Source organism: Candoia aspera, chromosome 7 (genome assembly GCF_035149785.1).
Source record: "Candoia aspera isolate rCanAsp1 chromosome 7, rCanAsp1.hap2, whole genome shotgun sequence".
NCBI lineage: Eukaryota > Metazoa > Chordata > Lepidosauria > Squamata > Boidae > Candoia > Candoia aspera.
In genome coordinates, this window is record NC_086159.1 from 16485439 (window position 1) to 16504660 (window position 19222).

A 19222-nucleotide genomic window follows, 5' to 3' on the forward strand; every position below is an offset into this window, starting at 1 on the left:
CAGGAGTCAAAAACCTCACAAGTTGAGCAGGACTGTGGGTGACTTCATGGACATATTCATGTTGTTTTCTTGGCAACAACATACAAGCGGTTTGCTGTTGCCTGCTTCCAGGGTGTTTTCTGGACTTTCCAACCTGAAGCCCTGGGATATCCTGGTGGTCCCCCATCCAACTATTAACTAGGTCCAATGTTGCTTAGCTTTTTCAAGGTCAACCAAGATCAGCTTGGTGCTGCTGCTTTCTATACTGTATGGGAAATACTACATTCAGTTTTAGGTTTGTACTTTAAGAAAGCTGCTGATGATTAGCAGTGAGAAAAGATTTAGCCTGGAAAAGTAAGCATGAAAAGAGGAGGGCGGGGTCTGACTGGAGTGATTACACTATTCAAATATTTGAAGGCCAATTTGAGACAACCCCATATTATGGGGCAGAAACCACCCTGAGCGCCTGTGATTTATATCTTTACAGATATAAATGAATAGACACATCCTGTATTTTATTTAAAGTAGCCATTCTTTGGTTAATCTCTTTTTCTTTTTCACAATAATCCATCTCAGAACTGGGCCAATTTTATTTTGTGAACTACAGCTCACTTTATCAGATGCTGCTGTCAATTGTACATTTTAAACTTCTCCCTAAAATATGTTCTCTGGGACCAAACTGCAGCAAAAGTTGAAAGATCTAGGGGAAAAAAGCCTTTATACTCAAAGAATATCACAATGTAATGATCATGAAATTAAGCACATATGATCTAAATCAACTAAACTAATTCAAACCAAAAATACTTTTTGTTCAAAGATCTTGTTTACAACTTTATAGCCAGTCAAATATTTCTTTGGCTCCCAAAGATGCAAATCATATGATAATAAATGGTAATTTATAGGATTTGCAGCTTGCAGTCAGAGGCCTAGGAAAACTATGCAAATAATAAGAATAAAAATACATATATTAGTTTCCCATAACCTTACCATTTAGCCATGCATACTTATTAATTCAATCTGACCTAATTTATAGTGATTATACAAACCCATAATTATTATACAGCTCCCCAGCAAAAGTATATTAGCATTTTCACCCCAGCTTCTCTGGAACAGTGACTTCATCCTTACAGGGCTAAACTAAGCCACCCATGGGGTTACACCTTCACTTTGAAAAAAACATGTTGTCCTCAAAGAGGTCACCTGACCCCCAAGCAAGGGCCTTTAAAAAATCATACTTAAAAAAACATAAATGGTTATGTTTAACCACTTAAATGGAAAGTTAAATGAATTTCTGCTGCTATGTTTCTGGATAATCTGCTAGTTTCGTTTTTTAATCTGTTGCTGCTGCAGTGGTTAGTGCCTGATATTTTGAAAATACACTTTATATTTATTTTGGTTTTAATGGAAGCCACTCTGGAAATTCTGTATGTTGAAGGAATGCCAATCATAAATACAGAAAAGAAGTAACAACTGAAATTGCAAGAAAGCCCCTAGCCCCCAGAAGCTGATTGAGAGAACATACAGTAAACAACAATCACAGTTGTGACATGCTGTCATTGTTGTTGCTCAGTCATGGTCTGTGACTTGGAGTGTTCTTCAAACATAGCCAATATTGGTTTATTCAACAAACCATTATTAAATATTCTGTGGCTTAGTGACGCATGAACCTAGCCAGTAAAAACTTTTCATGCAGTCCCCAGTGAAATAATTTCAGGCAGCAGGGCTGAATGCAAAACTTCTCTTTGGGATTCTGGATCCCTGCAACCAGCCCTAATGAACCATCTCTGCATAAAGCCTTGTATTGAGATCTCCTTCATAGGTGTCCCTCTCAGGTGGAAAAGGTAATTGTAAGAGAGATCAGGAAAGGGGCAGGACTGTGTGCTGCTTCTGAAAGTTTCTAACCAGGGGTATCCACAAGGTATCGTAAAAAAAAGTCAAGATGGCGGCCGTGGTGGTACATTCAAAACTCCATCTTTTATCTGCACCACAAATAAAAAACAGGCAGAGCTTCAATCTCACCATGGTGGCTGCCATCTTGACTTTTGCAATGACACCCTGTGGACGCTGCTGGTTCTAACTATGAACTCCAGCACCTGATAATTTGCTGTATGATTCCAAAGCCAGATTTGGGTGGGTAGGAACTGGTCCCAATATTATGAATCTGGAGCTGGAAAGTGATTCCTTGCTGTTAGGGGTTGATTTTTCTTGGTCTGTTTAGCAGCTGTCCAGTATAACAGAAACACACCAAGAGGGCCAGCCTTACACCATCTGCACTCCAACTCCCTCTAGCTGTAGCCTGTCTTTACGAACTCTGCCGAAAGCTGGCTTGGTCTGTGCCATGAACCCAGTGACCTCATAGGACTCAGCTGGATCCAGAAGCCCAGAGACATGTAGTCATGGGTAACGTAACAAGGAGGACCATTCAGCATCTTGGAGACAATAAAGGCTTTGCATGCCACTGCCACCACCACTGCCGGTCTCTCTTTTCCTCCCCCATTCCAATGCTGCAGCCAAGGCAAAAGTTGGACTTCAGGCAAATGAATAGCAGGTCTGTTCCAGCAACTGTGCTTTCCTCCCACCCAGCAAAAGCTCTGGAGAATCCAGAAGGCTACTGAGACTTGATCTCCTGTGTGGGTTCAAGAGGACTGAGGAGAAAACCTGGGATGCCAAAAGATGGGATCAGAAGGAGAAATGATCAACCTAAACGTGAGTGCTTCTTGGCCATATACTGAGAGAGGGTGGGTAAGGAGTAGTGTCCTAATTGCTTGTTCCTCATTCTTCCTTTCCCATGTTTTTCCCCGGCTTATTTTGATGTTCCTTTTGGTGTTTTCTCTTCTGCTTTTCTTGCTTTCTCATTGGAGCTGATCATAGGATCCACAGCCCATTTTCTGCTCATCCAGAGATTGATTAACTTGCACTGATAATGAAGACAAGAGGCAGGGAGATGAAAGGAGAACTGTCAGGGCTTTCTTAGAAGGACGGCCAAAAGAAGGCAACCTCATTTTTTTTTTAACAGCTGGAAGCTGTGATTTCACCTCTGCTCTTTCTCAAAAAGCTCTTCTGTGCTTGATTAAGAAAATGTTCCTGAAACGTTTGTAGGAAAGAAATAAACATAGCAATAGCTAAGCAAGAAAAGGAGGGAGATGAATTCCCATCTAGGATTCCTGGGGGAACACAACCTCTTGATCCAGCCCTTAGTGTTTGTTTGACAAGGAATCTGCTTCCCCACCTTGGCATCCCTTGAAAGGGACAGCTTTTGGTCGATGGGCTGAATTTTAAGAAAAAGTGTCCAACTAGAGAAGTACCCAGCAAAGCAAAGAAAGGGAGCATTCAGCTTAAGAGAGGAACGGTAGACCATAACATGACTTTAGGATATACTGAGGTTGCAATTAGGGTTACCTGGCTTTGGCAGACCTAGTCTTGTTTCCTTTATAACAGGGAAGAAACAAATATTTCTATTTGCAAGCAAACCTCAAATAGCCACCACCCCCAGCAAAAACCAAGTATCATCAAGTCAGAATAAGATGGTAGAAAGCATGGGATAATGTCAAATGATGTCTGAGGGATACAACTTTTGAATGCTACCTCATATAAACTTTCTTCAAGTAGACAACGGCCCCATCAGGGCAAGAGGTTCTACTCCTGTTTCTTTGATTACCACAACAGCTTTCTGCTTTTAGGAAGGATATTTTAAAAGGAGGTCTTCCACAGGGGCTATCTTTATGGACTTAATGCAATTGCTTTGGCTCTCACAATGCACTGAACTGCACACTAATGTTCCAGCTAAATTCATTCAACAAGCTAGACAGAAATATGTTGGGTTAGTCTGTGGTTCAAAGGGTCATTGATTATTTATCAAATGTATATGCCATGTCAACCTAGCTAAGCAGCTTGAAGATGCTACTTGTTCATCAACTTCTGCTGCAGGCCTGAGCGTAAGTGTACTTGAGCTGTACTCCTGAAGAACTGATTGTTTGGCTTGGACAGATTGTTTGGCTTTGACTTTGAAGGCTAAAATGACTTTTGTGGCATGAAGCCCCTTCCAGGATGTAAGGTTATGCCTCATCTCTTCCTGAACAGAGAGAACCTGGCTACTATTTGTATTTAATGCTTTGGGCTACCAGATCTGAGCTGCAAAAATCCAGAAGACACTAATGGCAGCAAAGAGGTACAGATAACTGAAACCTCTGGTGCCATCTCATGGTTATATGGATTTTTACAGTCCAGGTCTGATAGCCCTAAACATTTTGCTTGAACTGTTGTGTGTTGCTGTAGGGCTGCCTTTGAACAGCATTTGCAATGCAATTTGTCCCAAAATGAAGTGAATACTTTGGAGTCCTTGGTGCTCTCTCAGCTTGTTTGCTTGCAGACATTTCATTACCTGACTAGGTAACATCTTCAGCATGAGTGAGTGCGGGGTTTGCTCCCTGTTTATATACAGTATCTTGCCCTGCCAGTGTTGGTGGTTTTCTCCTCGGTAGTTCCTTGATTACGGTATAGTTTTCTGCATCACAGTTGACTCCACAGTTCAACCCTGAGCTACATATATTCTCTTTCATTGGAGTGAATACTTTATTGGTTGGGGATCATTCAAATGAAATATGACTCATTGGTTTTTTTTGTTTTAATTCCATGGCTCTTGGCCTGTTCCTAAGCTAAATTTAAAGGCCTGGTTTTAATCTTAAAAGTCCCAACTGGTTTATATCATTGGCACCACAAGGACCACATCCTTCCACACAGACCTGCACAAGCAGCTGCTTTTTTCCTCCAGGTCCCTATACCAATGGAGAGGAGATGTTTCTGGCCAGAAATAGTTTGTCAGAACCAAGAAGGTCTTAGTGTTAGAATATTCTGCCTCAGTGAATATGGAGGGTTTCCACTGGACCAGAATCTAATTCTGCACACAGAGACCTTTATTTTAGCCCAGGCCTTCAAGGCCAGTTAGTTTTAATCTTGTTTTAGGGCTACGATATAGCTTGCAATATTGTGCAATGTTTGCTCATTTATATTTTCAGACTGAAGAGTAAGACAGTGAATGCCCTCAATAAATGAAAGCAAAATCACACAACAACAATAATTATAATATAAAAATCTATGTCACAGACTACTTTTTTTTAAAAAAGTATTGTTTTCAGAATTCCCCGCAGAAAGCTAATGACACTAAACCAGTTAAATCTGGATATGATCTGAATTCCTACAAATGGGAAACGTAAGTGATGTTTGCAGGGTTTCTTTTTCAGCTCCAGGTCCCTGAATCTTGGTGAGAACAGACAAGGCCTTGTCATAACACCTGTGTAGCGGAATAACCATGTTTAGAGCAATGTGCTTGTGATTTACCAGATCTTCAGAAACAATAATGCCAGAGAGCTATTGCTTCATGTTCCCTCTTTGAGAGCATCCAAGAACCACCTGGTTGGTCACTCTCATTCAAGCCCCCAATCTGGGCTCTGTCCTTACACCGATACAGCCAGTGCATGATAGGCAGAGACCAAGTCTCTCAGCTTGGTTGTTTGCTTGCAGATGTTTTATTGCCTGACTAGGCAACATCTTCAGTTGCACCAAGGATTCCACAGTTCAACCCTGAACTACAGATACTCTCTTCCATTAGCATATGATAGGGAAGGGCACCAAGCACTGGAGTGCAGAATTGTATATATCATACAATCTGGCTCCACTTTCTAATGGAGACTGCTGTCCTCAAGTGTGAGGCTGGACCGTATCCTGTCACTGGTATTTTTATGAGTTACTTCTTTTTAATCTTAAAGTATGTTATAAGGCACTTCATGATAGATTGGACTAAGAAATCATACATACATACATACATACATACATACGTAAAATTGATAGTGGAGGATAATATGAAAGTTCCATTTCTGTTTCTGCAAGGGTGGGGGGAGGAATAGCCATCCTGTCTTTCATCTGAAACAGCTAAAACCTTGGCTGATCCTATCCTGTCCTGTAGTCTCTCATCCAAGAAAGTATTTGTGTAAATCTAGATACAGGTAGTCCTCATTTATCAACCACAATTGGGACTGGCAACTTGGTCATTAAGCAAAGCAGTGGCTAAGTAATACTGCAATTGCGCTTGTGATCTTACTTCAGCTTTCCTTTGCTTTACAGACCTGTGAAGGTCGTAAATGCAAGGATTGGCTGTAGTTACTTTTTCATCACCGTCATAACTGAGAACGGTCTCTAAATGAGGACTATCTGTATCTTGAGAATACAACTCCTAGAATTCTCTTCTACAATACCAGCTGGGAATTCTGAGAACTGAAGCCCCAACCCCTTATGAGGGTATCAGCTTTGGAAAGCTAAATTAATTTCTGATTTAAAGTCCATCTTTTCCATAGAGCCCAATAGTCTTTCTGGCCATGAATGTTAAAACTATGACTCATAATCTATCCTCTGCAATTGGACTTGGAAGGAAAGAATTAGTCAGAAAAAGTTACATAAGAAATAAGGTTGAGAAATTTAAAACTGTAGAAAGACCTGAGTGAATTAACTGCTTCCTCCAGTGGTCTACATATAGAATCTGTTGCTTTTCCTTTAGGAAACAGAAGAAGTTGCTCATTTCCTACAAATGAGAAAAAAAAAGGTGACTTAATTCATAGAAATAGTTTCTGGCACGCCTGCCAGGTTTGTCCATATACTGGGAATCAATATGGTGACCAACCTCACAAATGGGGGCCGAGGATACTTATTCTAAAGCATTTTACACCTGGGATTATCTGTCTGCTCATTAATAATGGTTCTAGAATTGCAAGCAAAGAACTGATTCACAGATGAATGTTTTTCATGTTAACTGGATATCACATATTCTCTGATGCAACCAAGCCCACACTGAAGTAATTAACCACCCAAGAAAGGCCCGGTTTCCTAATTTGACAAATGATATACTGTATGTAATATTAGATTAAGGATAGCAACAAAGTGCACAGTCCAGTATCTAATCAAAATTAAGCACTTTAAAAGCCCAAGACCAATAATTCCTGGTGCTTGCAGTATATGCAGAACTGCCCTCTGTCCTTTTCCAACTGAAATAACTTCATTCTGTCTAAACTGAAACTGGTGGGATTAAAAAATCCTTGATTTTGGCTGGATTATGCGAACATTCCATTTTCTCCTACTAAGCAAGTGAAAGAGTGAATTCTGTGGGACTGTTTATTTTACTGTTTGTATGAAGTATCAACCTTTCTTTGCGGCATGGTATCTAACACACATCCTAAAGGTACTCAAAAGTGCTAAATCTGAATGCTTAAAATTAATGTCTGGATTTTAGGCATTTTAACAGATGATTGCCACATTTCACAGTACCTTATACATGTGAAAATCTGTAATACAGTCATGGGATGGAAGATGGAGGGTTAATGCTCTGCTGCAGGGTTTTATTCTCCAGAACTAGGGATAGGTAAGGCTGTGATGTGTTTGCTCTGTCATTCAGTATTAGAAAAGCGTGAAACATATTTCATCAACTCTGGGATTTTTCAGACAAATCCAGATTGAAATGCACCCAAGATTAATCCAGGCTGTTTTGATAATTTTCTGGTCTATTTGAACATCAGAATGCTATAAGCACAGGCATATTTAAAAGTTTGCAAGTCTAAAGCTTGCAGACGACTACCAACCAACCAGCAGTTGCTTTTACTGGCCCAAAACTGAAGATGAAGAACTCTCAGCCAATCACTGTTTGCTTGCCAACCAGTAACTGAATGTCTTGTTCTACTCCCTCAGAGCTGTGCCTAAACACACATCCATTTCCCCCTCTTCATAAAAATAAAAGGAAATAAATTGCTAGCATTCTTGCATGTTTCTGTGCTCAGTGTATTAGCAATCCTCCATTGCATTCAAAATTTCTTATTCTGCTATGCTTAGGCTGACCATACGTCCTGTTTTGAATGGGACAGTCTCGTTTTTTTAACATTTCCAGACTGTCCTGTTGTTTTAATATAAATGTCCATTTTGTCCCATTTTCTTAAAACCCTTACTTAAAAATTTGAAAGTTCCCTTGAACCTGTCAGAATGCAGCCTGACTTTGAGTGGAAGGAGGGGGAGCTCAGCAGAAATGGCGGGGGAAAAACCGCAGAGCTCAACCTGGTGGGAAACCTAAAAAGAAAAAAACAGGATCGGCTGATAGGCAGTGATCAAAGGACTATCAAAGGCTCCTGCCTTGAAACAGCGGAAGAACGTAAAAGCACAGCCAGAGGAGGAATGGCTTGTCGGGGACAACCGTTCACTAGACTCTCCAGCCCTGCCTTGCCTCTTGCAAACGAATGAATCCGAAGATTCCCAGCCTGAGAAAACCAGAGAAATTCCTGCCTGCTGATCCAGCCTGATGCCCAGCCCTGTCCTGTTTTGCCATCCCAATGTCCCACTTTTATTTCAAGGAACTATGGCCAGCCTAGTTATGCTAGAAGTTTTGAATTTGGCTCCTTTATATAACACCAGCATGGCATCTTAGGACCTGGGACACGTGGAGAGAATTTCCTCCAGCAGAATCACAGAGCACCCTATCAAGTACAAAGCAGTGACATCTTGCCATTTCTGAAGTTGTATTCACTGCCTTGGAATCACGTTTCCTTTTCACCAACCCAGGGACAAATCGAAATTGTTTCCAATCCAAGCCGCTGCTTACAACACTTCTTGAGTAACAGGATTCATCTCATCTCATTATCAGGCCTACATCTACTGTCTGTCTGGAAGACCTTACTGTATTTAGAAAGAACCTGAAAAGCGTGACTATGGAACAGGATCTCTAAATTAAGAATGGCTGAGGTCTAAAATGGTAGGAAATCTGGTTATATGCAGAGTGGGCAATACTGAATCTTAGAACTTCACTAAAAATTGAGTCCTCAGCATAATGGCTAGATCTCACTGAATTAATTTACGAATAAAAATAGGTAGGACCAGGTTCTAAGGACCAGGTCACATTCTCATTTTGCAGTGAGTTATAGATATCCACTACAAAAACCAAGATCAGTACCTTGGTTGGTTGTTTCAATGCCTTCCCAATCCACCAGGCATCAGGAAAGGAATGCCTTCCTCTTACTACATATGTGCCTTGCAAAGCAAAATGTTCATTTAATATGTATGTGCAAATCAGATGAAAGGTGCTTTATACTTCTTTATTAGTGCTACACCCAAATACTTACCTTGCATTATTTCAACCATTTCCCCTTCAATTTGTCAGGGAGAAAAAAGCTTTCAATTTATTTTTCCAAAGGAAAAGTAGATTCTGTAGTGTTTTTATTGGGGGGGGGGATGCAGAGTTCTTTAGTTTAACATAGCTACAAGTAATGGAGGGATTGTGCATGAATGTCCAGCCTTTCATGCTGTCTGCATTCTGTGGCCTCTCTGGTTTCCCATGCCTCAATTCAATCACAGGGAAAACATCACAGGATAGAGACCTCCTTACTTGGTTCATCTGCCATCTCTCTGCAGCTGTCCCATCACCATTTCCCCTTCACTTCTAGGCCCAGTGGTCGCCAAGTCTTTTATGTAGTTTTTATACCTGTCAGCCCTACAAGGTAGACCAGACTAAGAAACCAATGCCATATAGGTCAGAGCTACATTTATTGTTAACAGCTTTAGTAACAGAATCTTGAAAGTCTGAATGTGCTTCCCCCTCCCTTCCTTTATTTCTATGTGAAGGGCAGTTTCCTCAAGTTATTTTCATGCCCTGGGCTCAAATCCCCCTTATCTGACCATTGCCTTGGTAGCGGCTCTTCCTCCTGTCCTTCAGGGCCATTCCCCCTTGAACAGGCAGCAAGGAAGAGGAGCTGTAGGCTCAGGAGGCTCTGGGGCTCAAAAGATGGGCCTTGGCAACAAGACGGCCATTAAGCATCTCCAAATAAGAAATGAATATCCCCAAACAAAGCAGCTTTATACTTAGATTGACATGTGCTATTGAAGCTTTCCACAACCTGGGGCCATTCAGGTCCTAGAATTAAAACTCCCTGGATTCTTGCCCAGCATACTGAGAGTTGTGGTTCCAGTGTACCTGGAAAAGATGCCACTTTAGAGTTTGCACAAATGTACATTTGGAAATAATTAATGTCAACAGAAATAGAATCCATCTCACCATGGGCAGGATATTTGTAGGAGGGTGACTTCTGTAGTACCTCCATCTGCTAACTTGGTACCAAGGACTTCAAGTCCCCTTTGGCCTTCTGACTGTTGTCAAGAAGCAAGGAGCTGATTGATTCTTAAATAAACAAACAAACAAACAAACAAATATTTTTGTGTGGGTTGGGGTTGAGAGATTTTGTTGCTCCAGGACCTGGGGCAGCTCAAGGAGGGACACTGACTTTCCTTTTCTGTTCTCATGGTATTGTAGAGAGTAAGGAAGATGGCCATGATGGAAATACACAAGAACCATTACCTAGGTAAAGGGGCCGAAAAAAGTCCAGAGAAATGAGGTAACGTTTGGAAGTGACTCAGGCAAATGCCACCCTGATTCACTGGAGTATAAGAAGGGGGAGGAGGTCCAGCACAATCAGATGTGCAAGGTTCTGTTACTATAGCCAATCTTTATAAAAGTAGTTTTAGCCTTCTGTGGAGTTGATTTCCTGGTCTGGTCTACCTAGTGGAGCTGACAGCTGTGAGGCTGATGGCAGCAAAGGTAGCTGCAAGTTACTTTCAAATGTAACTAAGGATCTGAGGAGGGAAGATGGAGGTGCAGAAGTTCCCGAAGTGCTGCCCACTGCCCATCATTTATGGTTTGGTTTTGGGTTGCATCTTGAACATTCTCTGCACGTCCATCAGTTCCAGAAAGTAGGAAATGATTATTATTTAAATGGCTATTTTGATACACCCAAAGTACCAACTAGGACTAGTTTGTATGCACAGAAAGTGAAGTTCGTTTTGACAGACCTCAGAAAAATATCTGATGCTTTTACAGGAATCTAGATGGTAGCTTGTAGCCAATATGGGCCCCAGATCTATTTATTTTCTAAGGCCACAATTGGACCAGTTCAAGAATCTCTTGGCCCTGGTTATATCATGGTGCTGGCTGTTGGTCTGATAAGGTGTGCCAACTTTTGTTGGTTCACGTTATACCACATGGAGATTTGCAGGGCATATTAAGGGCCTATCTGTTTTCACTGGTCTTGCTCCAGAATGAAAGTGTGTGTGCGTGTGTATGTCTACACCATATTATTTTGCTATTGGCATAGACAATACAGTATACTTGTTTTACTGTTGAAAGAATTTCTTGGCATCGGTGGCTTTAAATGTGTGGCTTCAGAGCGGTTACAAAATCTTTGCCTTGAAAGCACATTTGTTTGCATCTGCAGGAATGGCTAATTCCTGCCTGCTTTCTAGTACCACAAAGCCTTTGCCCTTATTTAGTGATATTCCTAGAAAAAGTGCTGACCGAGTTGTGGTCTTCTGCTAGTTGATTTAAGAATGGTTGCTTGAGGCTCAACTACAGGCAGCAGAGGAGGTCTGTGATCAGGATTCCAGATATCTTTTTATAGCTTTAAAAAAAGCCATTGGAAGAGACAACTTGGACCTGGGCCCCCAGACTGCAAAGAGAGGTTTAATACTTTGAATACTTTGAGGAGGTAGAAAAAAAGGCAGAGCAGCATGAAACCACTTAACAAAAAGTTGCACTGGGGAATATCTTTCTGCCAGCAGTATGAAGATGATGGTGGATCCAAAGCAAAGTGGGGGAACGTGCAGAAGGGGTTGAGGGGCAGTATCACAGTGTTTGTAGGGGGAAGTGGGGTGAAAAGAAACTCATTGTGTAGCTGAATATCTATCTGATGCAGCCAAAGTGTTGAGCCATTTGATATAGACCAAGTATTGAGGAAAAAGGAGTTTTATCTTCAAAAGCAATTTTCTCTATTTAATAAGTTAGTGGGCTTCCATGCAAAATTGTTATGGCACTTGTACACCAGCCCCAGGCCCCTGAAATGCCACACCATCATTTCTTTTTGGCAGCTGAGCTGATTGCCTTGAAAGAGGAATCACTCTTTTTGGCTGGAAAGGTGGGTGAAACTGACAGATGACCTGCACTGAAATTGACACAGTCCTGTCAGTTCCAGCTTTGCTTTTGCAGGGAAACTGAGGGAGGAAGAGGGTTTGGTGCTGCAGGACCCATACCAGAACAGGGCAGGGGATTTTGTTCTTGTTCTCTGTGTTGTACACCAGCAAAAGTGAAAACAATCATGACTCACTGGTGAAAGGGTGTTGTGAAAGTGGCCTAAATCATATACTATAGTCAGTACTGGTCTCCCCAAGGTGAAGTTTTCTTCTCCTCTCTGAAATTCCTAATTTGGACAACAAAAAACTAAGAGGGTGGAGTAGTAGGAGCTAAAGGAGGAGGACTAGGAAAATGTTGAGATAATGTCATGGACATTCATACAAAATGGCTGATATGATGTGTTGGCCAGTCAGAAAATACCCATTTATTAGAAGGTAAAGGTAGAGGTTGGTCCACCTTTCTTTCAGTCCCACAGAACATCGTCTATCACTTCAACTAACCTATGTCTTTTTTCCTCCAAGTTAATTGTTTTATTGCATTATAAATAAAATATAGATAATGCATTACAGAATACAGGCAATAACTGAGTACAGTGGTATTTATACAATAGAAAGAGGAAACTGTTAACACTGTGATGATTTAGATTAATAAACCTTTAAAGGTAAGAAAAAAGTTTTATATCAATGTTAAATGTGATACTTACCTGGCAGGGGAGATACCATGATCTATGTCTTTCTGTTTTCCTAGGCTGGTGGGCACATTTCCAAATACAGAACTGAGCTGTAACTACTCTGTATTTAAGAATACCTCTGTGGCTTATGTGGGTCTCAGAGGCTTTATTTTAAATAAAGTTGATTCTAGGAAATGGTTAGTTTCCCTGCATGCTCTGGTTTCCTTCTTTCCTTCCTTTCGCCTTCTGAAATTTAAAGATAGGCGATAAGGGAGGTATCATGTTTGGTTTGGGGGGAAAAATAGAAGAAGGAAGTACTATGTACATCACTTTGAGCTCCTGAATGAAAGGTGAGATATAAATCTAACAAACAAATTAATAATTGGCACCCATAGGTGCCACAACCTTGATCTCAGATCATAATCTGTATAGATTTACCTGGAAATTAGCTCCAATAAAGACAGCGAACACCTCCTTCAGAGTAAACATATGCAGGAATTTGAAAGAACTCTGAGAAATTGGTGTGGTGTGTGGAGACACATGATGCTAAAAATGGATGAGATATTAATCTCCAAACAAAATCCCTTGGGCTTTCAATGATTTTTATGCCTTAGATACATTGCTGCAAGGAAAAACTTACAGCAAGAAGGAACCTATCTGCAGAATGCTGATCTGGATAATCCCTAGCATTAGGGATGCCATTGACTATTCTATTATCCATTGACATTCTATTATCCAAAATCAATATTTCAGGTAAGTTGATTACCATGTGCAGAATTTCCTGCCAGCATACAAAGTAAACATTCTAAGAGTCAGCTCAACCCATCTGGAAGGAACTAGGCTGGAGAAGGTTTCCATACATAAGCTTCCTCCATTCCTATCTTGGAATGAAAGTTAAAGAGGAAGAGAGACACAAATATTTTCAGCCCTATTTAGAATGCCTTTATTAATTTTGTCTCGTTTATTGTTTAAAACCTTCAGCAAAGGATCATTACCTTGTCGTGGTGCTGGAGCTTGAGCACCTCAATGATGCCATGAGCTAAACTGTGAAGGGCCACCCAAGATGGGAAGGTCATGACAGAGAGGTCAGACTAAATGCAATCCCTGGGGAAGGTAATGGCAACCCACCCCAGTATTCTTGCCGTGAAAACTAAATGGATCAGTACAACCAGAGATACGTCGGTATACCATCAGAAGATGAGACTCCCAGGTCAGAAGTTGGTCAAAATGCTACTGGGGAGGAACAGAGGATGAGTTCAACTAGCCCCAGACGTGATGACGCAGCTAGCTCAAAGCCAAAAGGACAGCTAGCGGCCGACGGTGCTGGTGGTGAACGGCGAATCCGATGTTCTAAGGATCAACACACCATTGGAACCTGGAATGTAAGATCTATGAGCCAGGGCAAATTGGATGTGGTTATTGGTGAGATGTCAAGATTAAAGATAGACATTCTGGGCGTCAGTGAACTGAAATGGACTGGAATGGGCCACTTCACATCAAATGACCACCAGATCTACTACTGTGGACAAGAGGACCACAGAAGAAATGGAGTAGCCTTCATAATTAATAGTAAAGTGGCTAAAGCAGTGCTTGGATACAATCCAAAAAACGACAGAATGATCTCAATTCGAATTCAGGGCAAGCCATCTAACATCACAGTGATCCAAATATACGCCCCAACCACAGATGCTGAAGAAGCTGAAGTAGAGCAGTTCTATGAGGATCTGCAGCACCTACTGGACAACACGCCTAAAAGAGATGTTATTTTCATCACAGGAGACTGGAATGCTAAGGTGGGCAGTCAAATGACACCTGGAATTAGAGGTAAGTATGGCCTGGGAGAACAAAACGAAGCAGGACATAGGCTGATAGAATTTTGCCAAGACAATTCACTCTGCATAACAAACACTCTCTTCCAACAACCTAAGAGACGACTTTATACATGGACTTCATCAGATGGACAACACCGAAATCAGATTGACTACATCCTTTGCAGCCAAAGATGGTGGACATCTGTACAGTTGGTAAAAACAAGACCTGGAGCTGACTGTAGTTCAGATCACGAACTTCTTCTTGCACAATTTAGGATCAGACTAAAGAGATTAGGGAAGACCCACAGATCAGCTAGATATGAGCTCACTAATATTCCCAAGGAATATGCAGTGGAGGTGAAGAATAGATTTAAGGGACTGGACTTAGTAGATAGGGTCCCGGAAGAACTCTGGACAGAAGTTCGCAGCATTGTTCAGGAGGCGGCAACAAAATACATCCCAAAGAAAGAGAAAACCAAGAAGGCAAAATGGCTGTCTGCTGAGACACTAGAAGTAACCCAAGAAAGAAGGAAAGCAAAAGGCAGCAGTGATAGGGGGAGATATGCCCAATTAAATGCAAAATTCCAGAGGTTAGCCAGAAGAGATAAGGAATTATTTTTAAACAAGCAATGCGCAGAAGTGGAAGAAGACAATAGAATAGAAAGGACAAGAGACCTCTTCCAGACAATTAGAAACATTGGAGGTAAATTCCAGGCCAAAATGGGTATGATCAAAAACAAAGATGGCAAGGACCTAATGGAAGAAGAAGAGATCAAGAAAAGGTGGCAAGAATATACGGAAGAGCTGTATAGGAAGGATAACAATATCGGGGATAGCTCTGACGGTGTGGTCAGTGAGCTAGAGCCAGACATCCTGAAGAGTGAGGTTGAGTGGGCCTTAAGAAGCATTGCTAATAACAAGGCAGCAGGAGACGACAGCATCCCAGCTGAATTGTTCAAAATCTTGCAAGATGATGCTGTCAAGGTAATGCATGCTATATGCCAGCAAATTTGGAAAACACAAGAATGGCCATCAGATTGGAAAAAATCAACTTATATCCCCATACCAAAAAAGGGAACCACGAAAGAATGTTCAAACTATTGAACAGTGGCACTCATTTCACATGCCAGTAAGGTAATGCTCAAGATCCTGCAAGGTAGACTTCAGCAGTTCATGGAGCGAGAATTGCCAGATGTACAAGCTGGGTTTAGAAAAGGCAGAGGAACTAGAGACCAAATTGCCAATATCCACTGGATAATGGAAAAAGCCAGGGAGTTTCAGAAACACATCTATTTCTGTTTTATTGACTATTCTAAAGCCTTTGACTGTGTGGACCATAACAAATTGTGGCAAGTTCTTAGTGGTATGGGGATACCAAGTCATCTTGTCTGCCTCCTGAAGAATCTGTATAACGACCAAGTAGCAACAGTAAGAACAGACCACGGAACAACAGACTGGTTTAAGATTGGGAAAGGAGTACGGCAGGGCTGTATACTCTCACCCTACCTATTCAACTTGTATGCAGAACACATCATGCGACAAGCTGGGCTTGAGGAATCCAAGGCTGGAGTTAAAATCTCTGGAAGAGACATTAACAATCTCAGATATGCAGATGATACCACTTTGATGGCTGAAAGCGAAGAGGAACTGAGGAGCCTTATGATGAAGGTGAAGGAAGAAAGTGCAAAAGCTGGCTTGCAGCTAAACCTCAAAAAAACCAAGATTATGGCAACCAGCTTGATTGATAACTGGCAAATAGAGGGAGAAAATGTAGAAGCAGTGAAAGACTTTGTATTCCTAGGTGCAAAGATTACTGCAGATGCTGACTGCAGTCAGGAAATCAGAAGACGCTTAATCCTTGGGAGAAGAGCAATGACAAATCTCGATAAAATAGTTAAGAGCAGAGACATCACACTGACAACAAAGGCCCGCATAGTTAAAGCAATGGTGTTCCCTGTAGTAACATATGGCTGGGAGAGCTGGACCATAAGGAAGGCTGAGAGAAGGAAGATAGATGCTTTTGAACTGTGGTGTTGGAGGAAAATTCTGGAGTGCCTTGGACTGCAAGAAGATCCAACCAGTCCATCCTCCAGGAAATAAAGCCAGACTGCTCACTTGAGGGAATGATATTAAAGGCAAAACTGAAATACTTTGGCCACATAATGAGAAGACAGGACAGCCTGGAGAAGATGCTGATGCTAGGGAGAGTGGAAGGCAAAAGGAAGAGGGGCCGACCAAGGGCAAGATGGATGGATGATATTCTAGAGATGACGGACTTGTCCCTGGGGGAGCTGGGGGTGTTGACGACCGACAGGAAGCTCTGGCGTGGGCTGGTCCATGAAGTCACCAAGAGTCGGAAGTGACTAAATGAATAAACAACAATTGTTTAAAACAGCAATGAGAAGCCCAAAAAGCATGCCATTAACAAAACACCCTAATTACACTGTCCCTGTAATTTGAGTTTGAACCACATGGGAACTAGGAATGGAAACTTCTGTCATGGTTCCAGAGTCTTGCAAATGACATAAGAGAAAAGTCTGTGCATAATTCATGGCCATCGTTTTGCAGTTGTCTGGTTCACAGAGTGTAGTAGGATTCTGAAGTCTGGCACATGTTTCCTACTAATGCTTCTGAGAAAGAAGAGTTCATTAGAATAGTCTTCCCAGCCTCATGGCCTTCAGGTGAGTGAGATTTCCATTCCAGTAATTCCTAATTTTGCATGGGCACCAGTTTATTCCTCAAATAACTAAACATCATGATCTTACCGTTCTCAGCCGTGTGTGACAAAGGGACTTTTTAAGTCAGTACTCTGGTATTTGTTCTGTAATCACACTGTGATATTTCTCCTACATACTCCAAATTTTTCCACCATCTTTCTGATTATGAGGGAATCTCTCTGTTCCACATAATAATTATTTTAATTTTAAAGCATTTATGACCTTCATCTGGAAAGGCTTCTAAGTGGCTTAAAAGCTAAGGTCCCCTCCAGTCAAGATGGACTCTACTAACTTATATGGACACATCCACATAACTTTCTTATCATTTCCTTCTTCTGGAATTTCTTTTTCAGGAAAAACGAAAAACAAAATAGCCAACAACCCTGAGTTTTCCTGATAGCATCCCATTCAAATACTAATCAGGTCAATAAAAAGATAGTACCTGCCCTCAGATTTACCATCAAAAAAATTCATGACACAAATGTAAAAGGAAAGGGGGAGAGGAAGGGGGGGAAATCTGAGAATGTTCCTTCAGAATAGAACATCTACAAAGAGGAACAGTCAACCACTGTGGTAGCCTACATTAAGCTTAAGAGATCCTCAGCTCCAGGCTCACTCAGGGGTCTTCTGGCTCTTTGTCAAACAACTAGACTAGGCTTTGTCTCACTTGATCTGTTTGGGAGGGTCTCGGTTTGACTGTTTCCTCTTCCTCTTTGAACATAAGCCAAACAGGATAATTTGTTATGCTAAAGTATTAGACCAGCTTTCCCCAAGATCCCAGCCAATATGGCTTTTGGCCATGTAAAGAAGAGGAAGGAAAGAGACATTGAGTTCCATCTTTCATTGTGATTCACCAGGTTGCCACTCTTCTGTCTGTGCATCTGTTTTCCATTGTATAGTATCACAATATTAATATTGGCTACCATACAGAATTGTATAATGGATAGGAAACACTTCTTCAAAATATGTATTCTATTCATTATAAGGGCACAATTGTTAGCCAATGTGATTTAGAAAACAGCATGTTTTTTCCACTCCTTTTAGTTTTCCACTCTTTCCACTCTTTTTTGACATTTCAAACCTTTTGTAACTGATACTCTTGATTAAAAATGTTATTAATGCAAACTTTTAATTCTAAGTCTTTTATGCATACAACTATTGTTCATGTCTCTATACCTCAACCTAGCCAATATAGAGCTAAAAATAGTAATTACAAAGTGCTAAATTAAGCAAGAACATCTGAATGAGATAAATGGTTTTTATGAAGCCCCCCCCCTTTTTTTAAAAAAAGGTATGTTTCCATTAATATATTTCAGATTTCTGTTCTAGCTTTAGCTATGGAAACTCATTGGGGGATTTTAGGCCAATCATTATATTAGGGTTCATTTTCATGTCCTCCTAGTCACAGCATGAACATACTCTGGTAACTATTTTTATATGCCATGACCTCCTGACATTGCCTTCATTTCATCTCCAGCCCACAGCTGAGGCAGCTTAAAGTTGTCTTCAGCTGTTTCAGTTTTAAAGTTGCATTCCTTTCTTCTCCAGATATGATTTTTACTGCAGACACAGCCTAATATGCTTATTGAATATGTGATTGATGCTGTGGTCAGTGGCTGAGATCTGCTCACAGCTACTTTAGGTGGCTGCAGGCATATCTCTCCCCCTTGATGGCCATTTTGGCTTGGGCTACAGGAGACACTAGCTTCTGTAAAGGCATCTGGCCAAGCAATGCCTGATCAGTGTTTTCTGAAGTGATTGTCAGATCTTCTACTGACTCCTTTTTTATTTACACAGGTTTAGCTTCTACTATTATTTTGATGGGAGAAGTAATGCCATTTTGCCTATACTGTGGACTAAGTGGCATGCTGCCAGCAGTGTCATTCACTTGTAGCTCTTGTAGTGGATGGACCTCATTTGTTCTTGACTGCTCCCTCCCACTTCAATCTGGACCTGTGACCTCTCAGCTGGGCTATTTTTGAACATGGGTTTAACCCTCTTTCAGATGAGAGCTAAACCTGTGTTTAGAAACAATCTGATAGACAACAGGCACAGAAAACCT

General features: G+C 41.2%; 1 protein-coding gene across 1 annotated transcript in view; it reads left to right on the forward strand.

The window, feature by feature from the left end:
- Nucleotides 1–2586: 2586 nt before the first annotated feature.
- The window catches only part of NINJ2 (ninjurin 2), a 60673-nt gene continuing 44037 nt past the window's right edge, over nucleotides 2587–19222 (forward strand). The window contains exon 1 of the mRNA XM_063308595.1: nucleotides 2587–2685. Within this exon, the coding sequence (XP_063164665.1) occupies nucleotides 2653–2685 (33 nt within the window). The 5' untranslated portion in view covers nucleotides 2587–2652. The remainder of the gene's footprint in view (nucleotides 2686–19222) is intronic.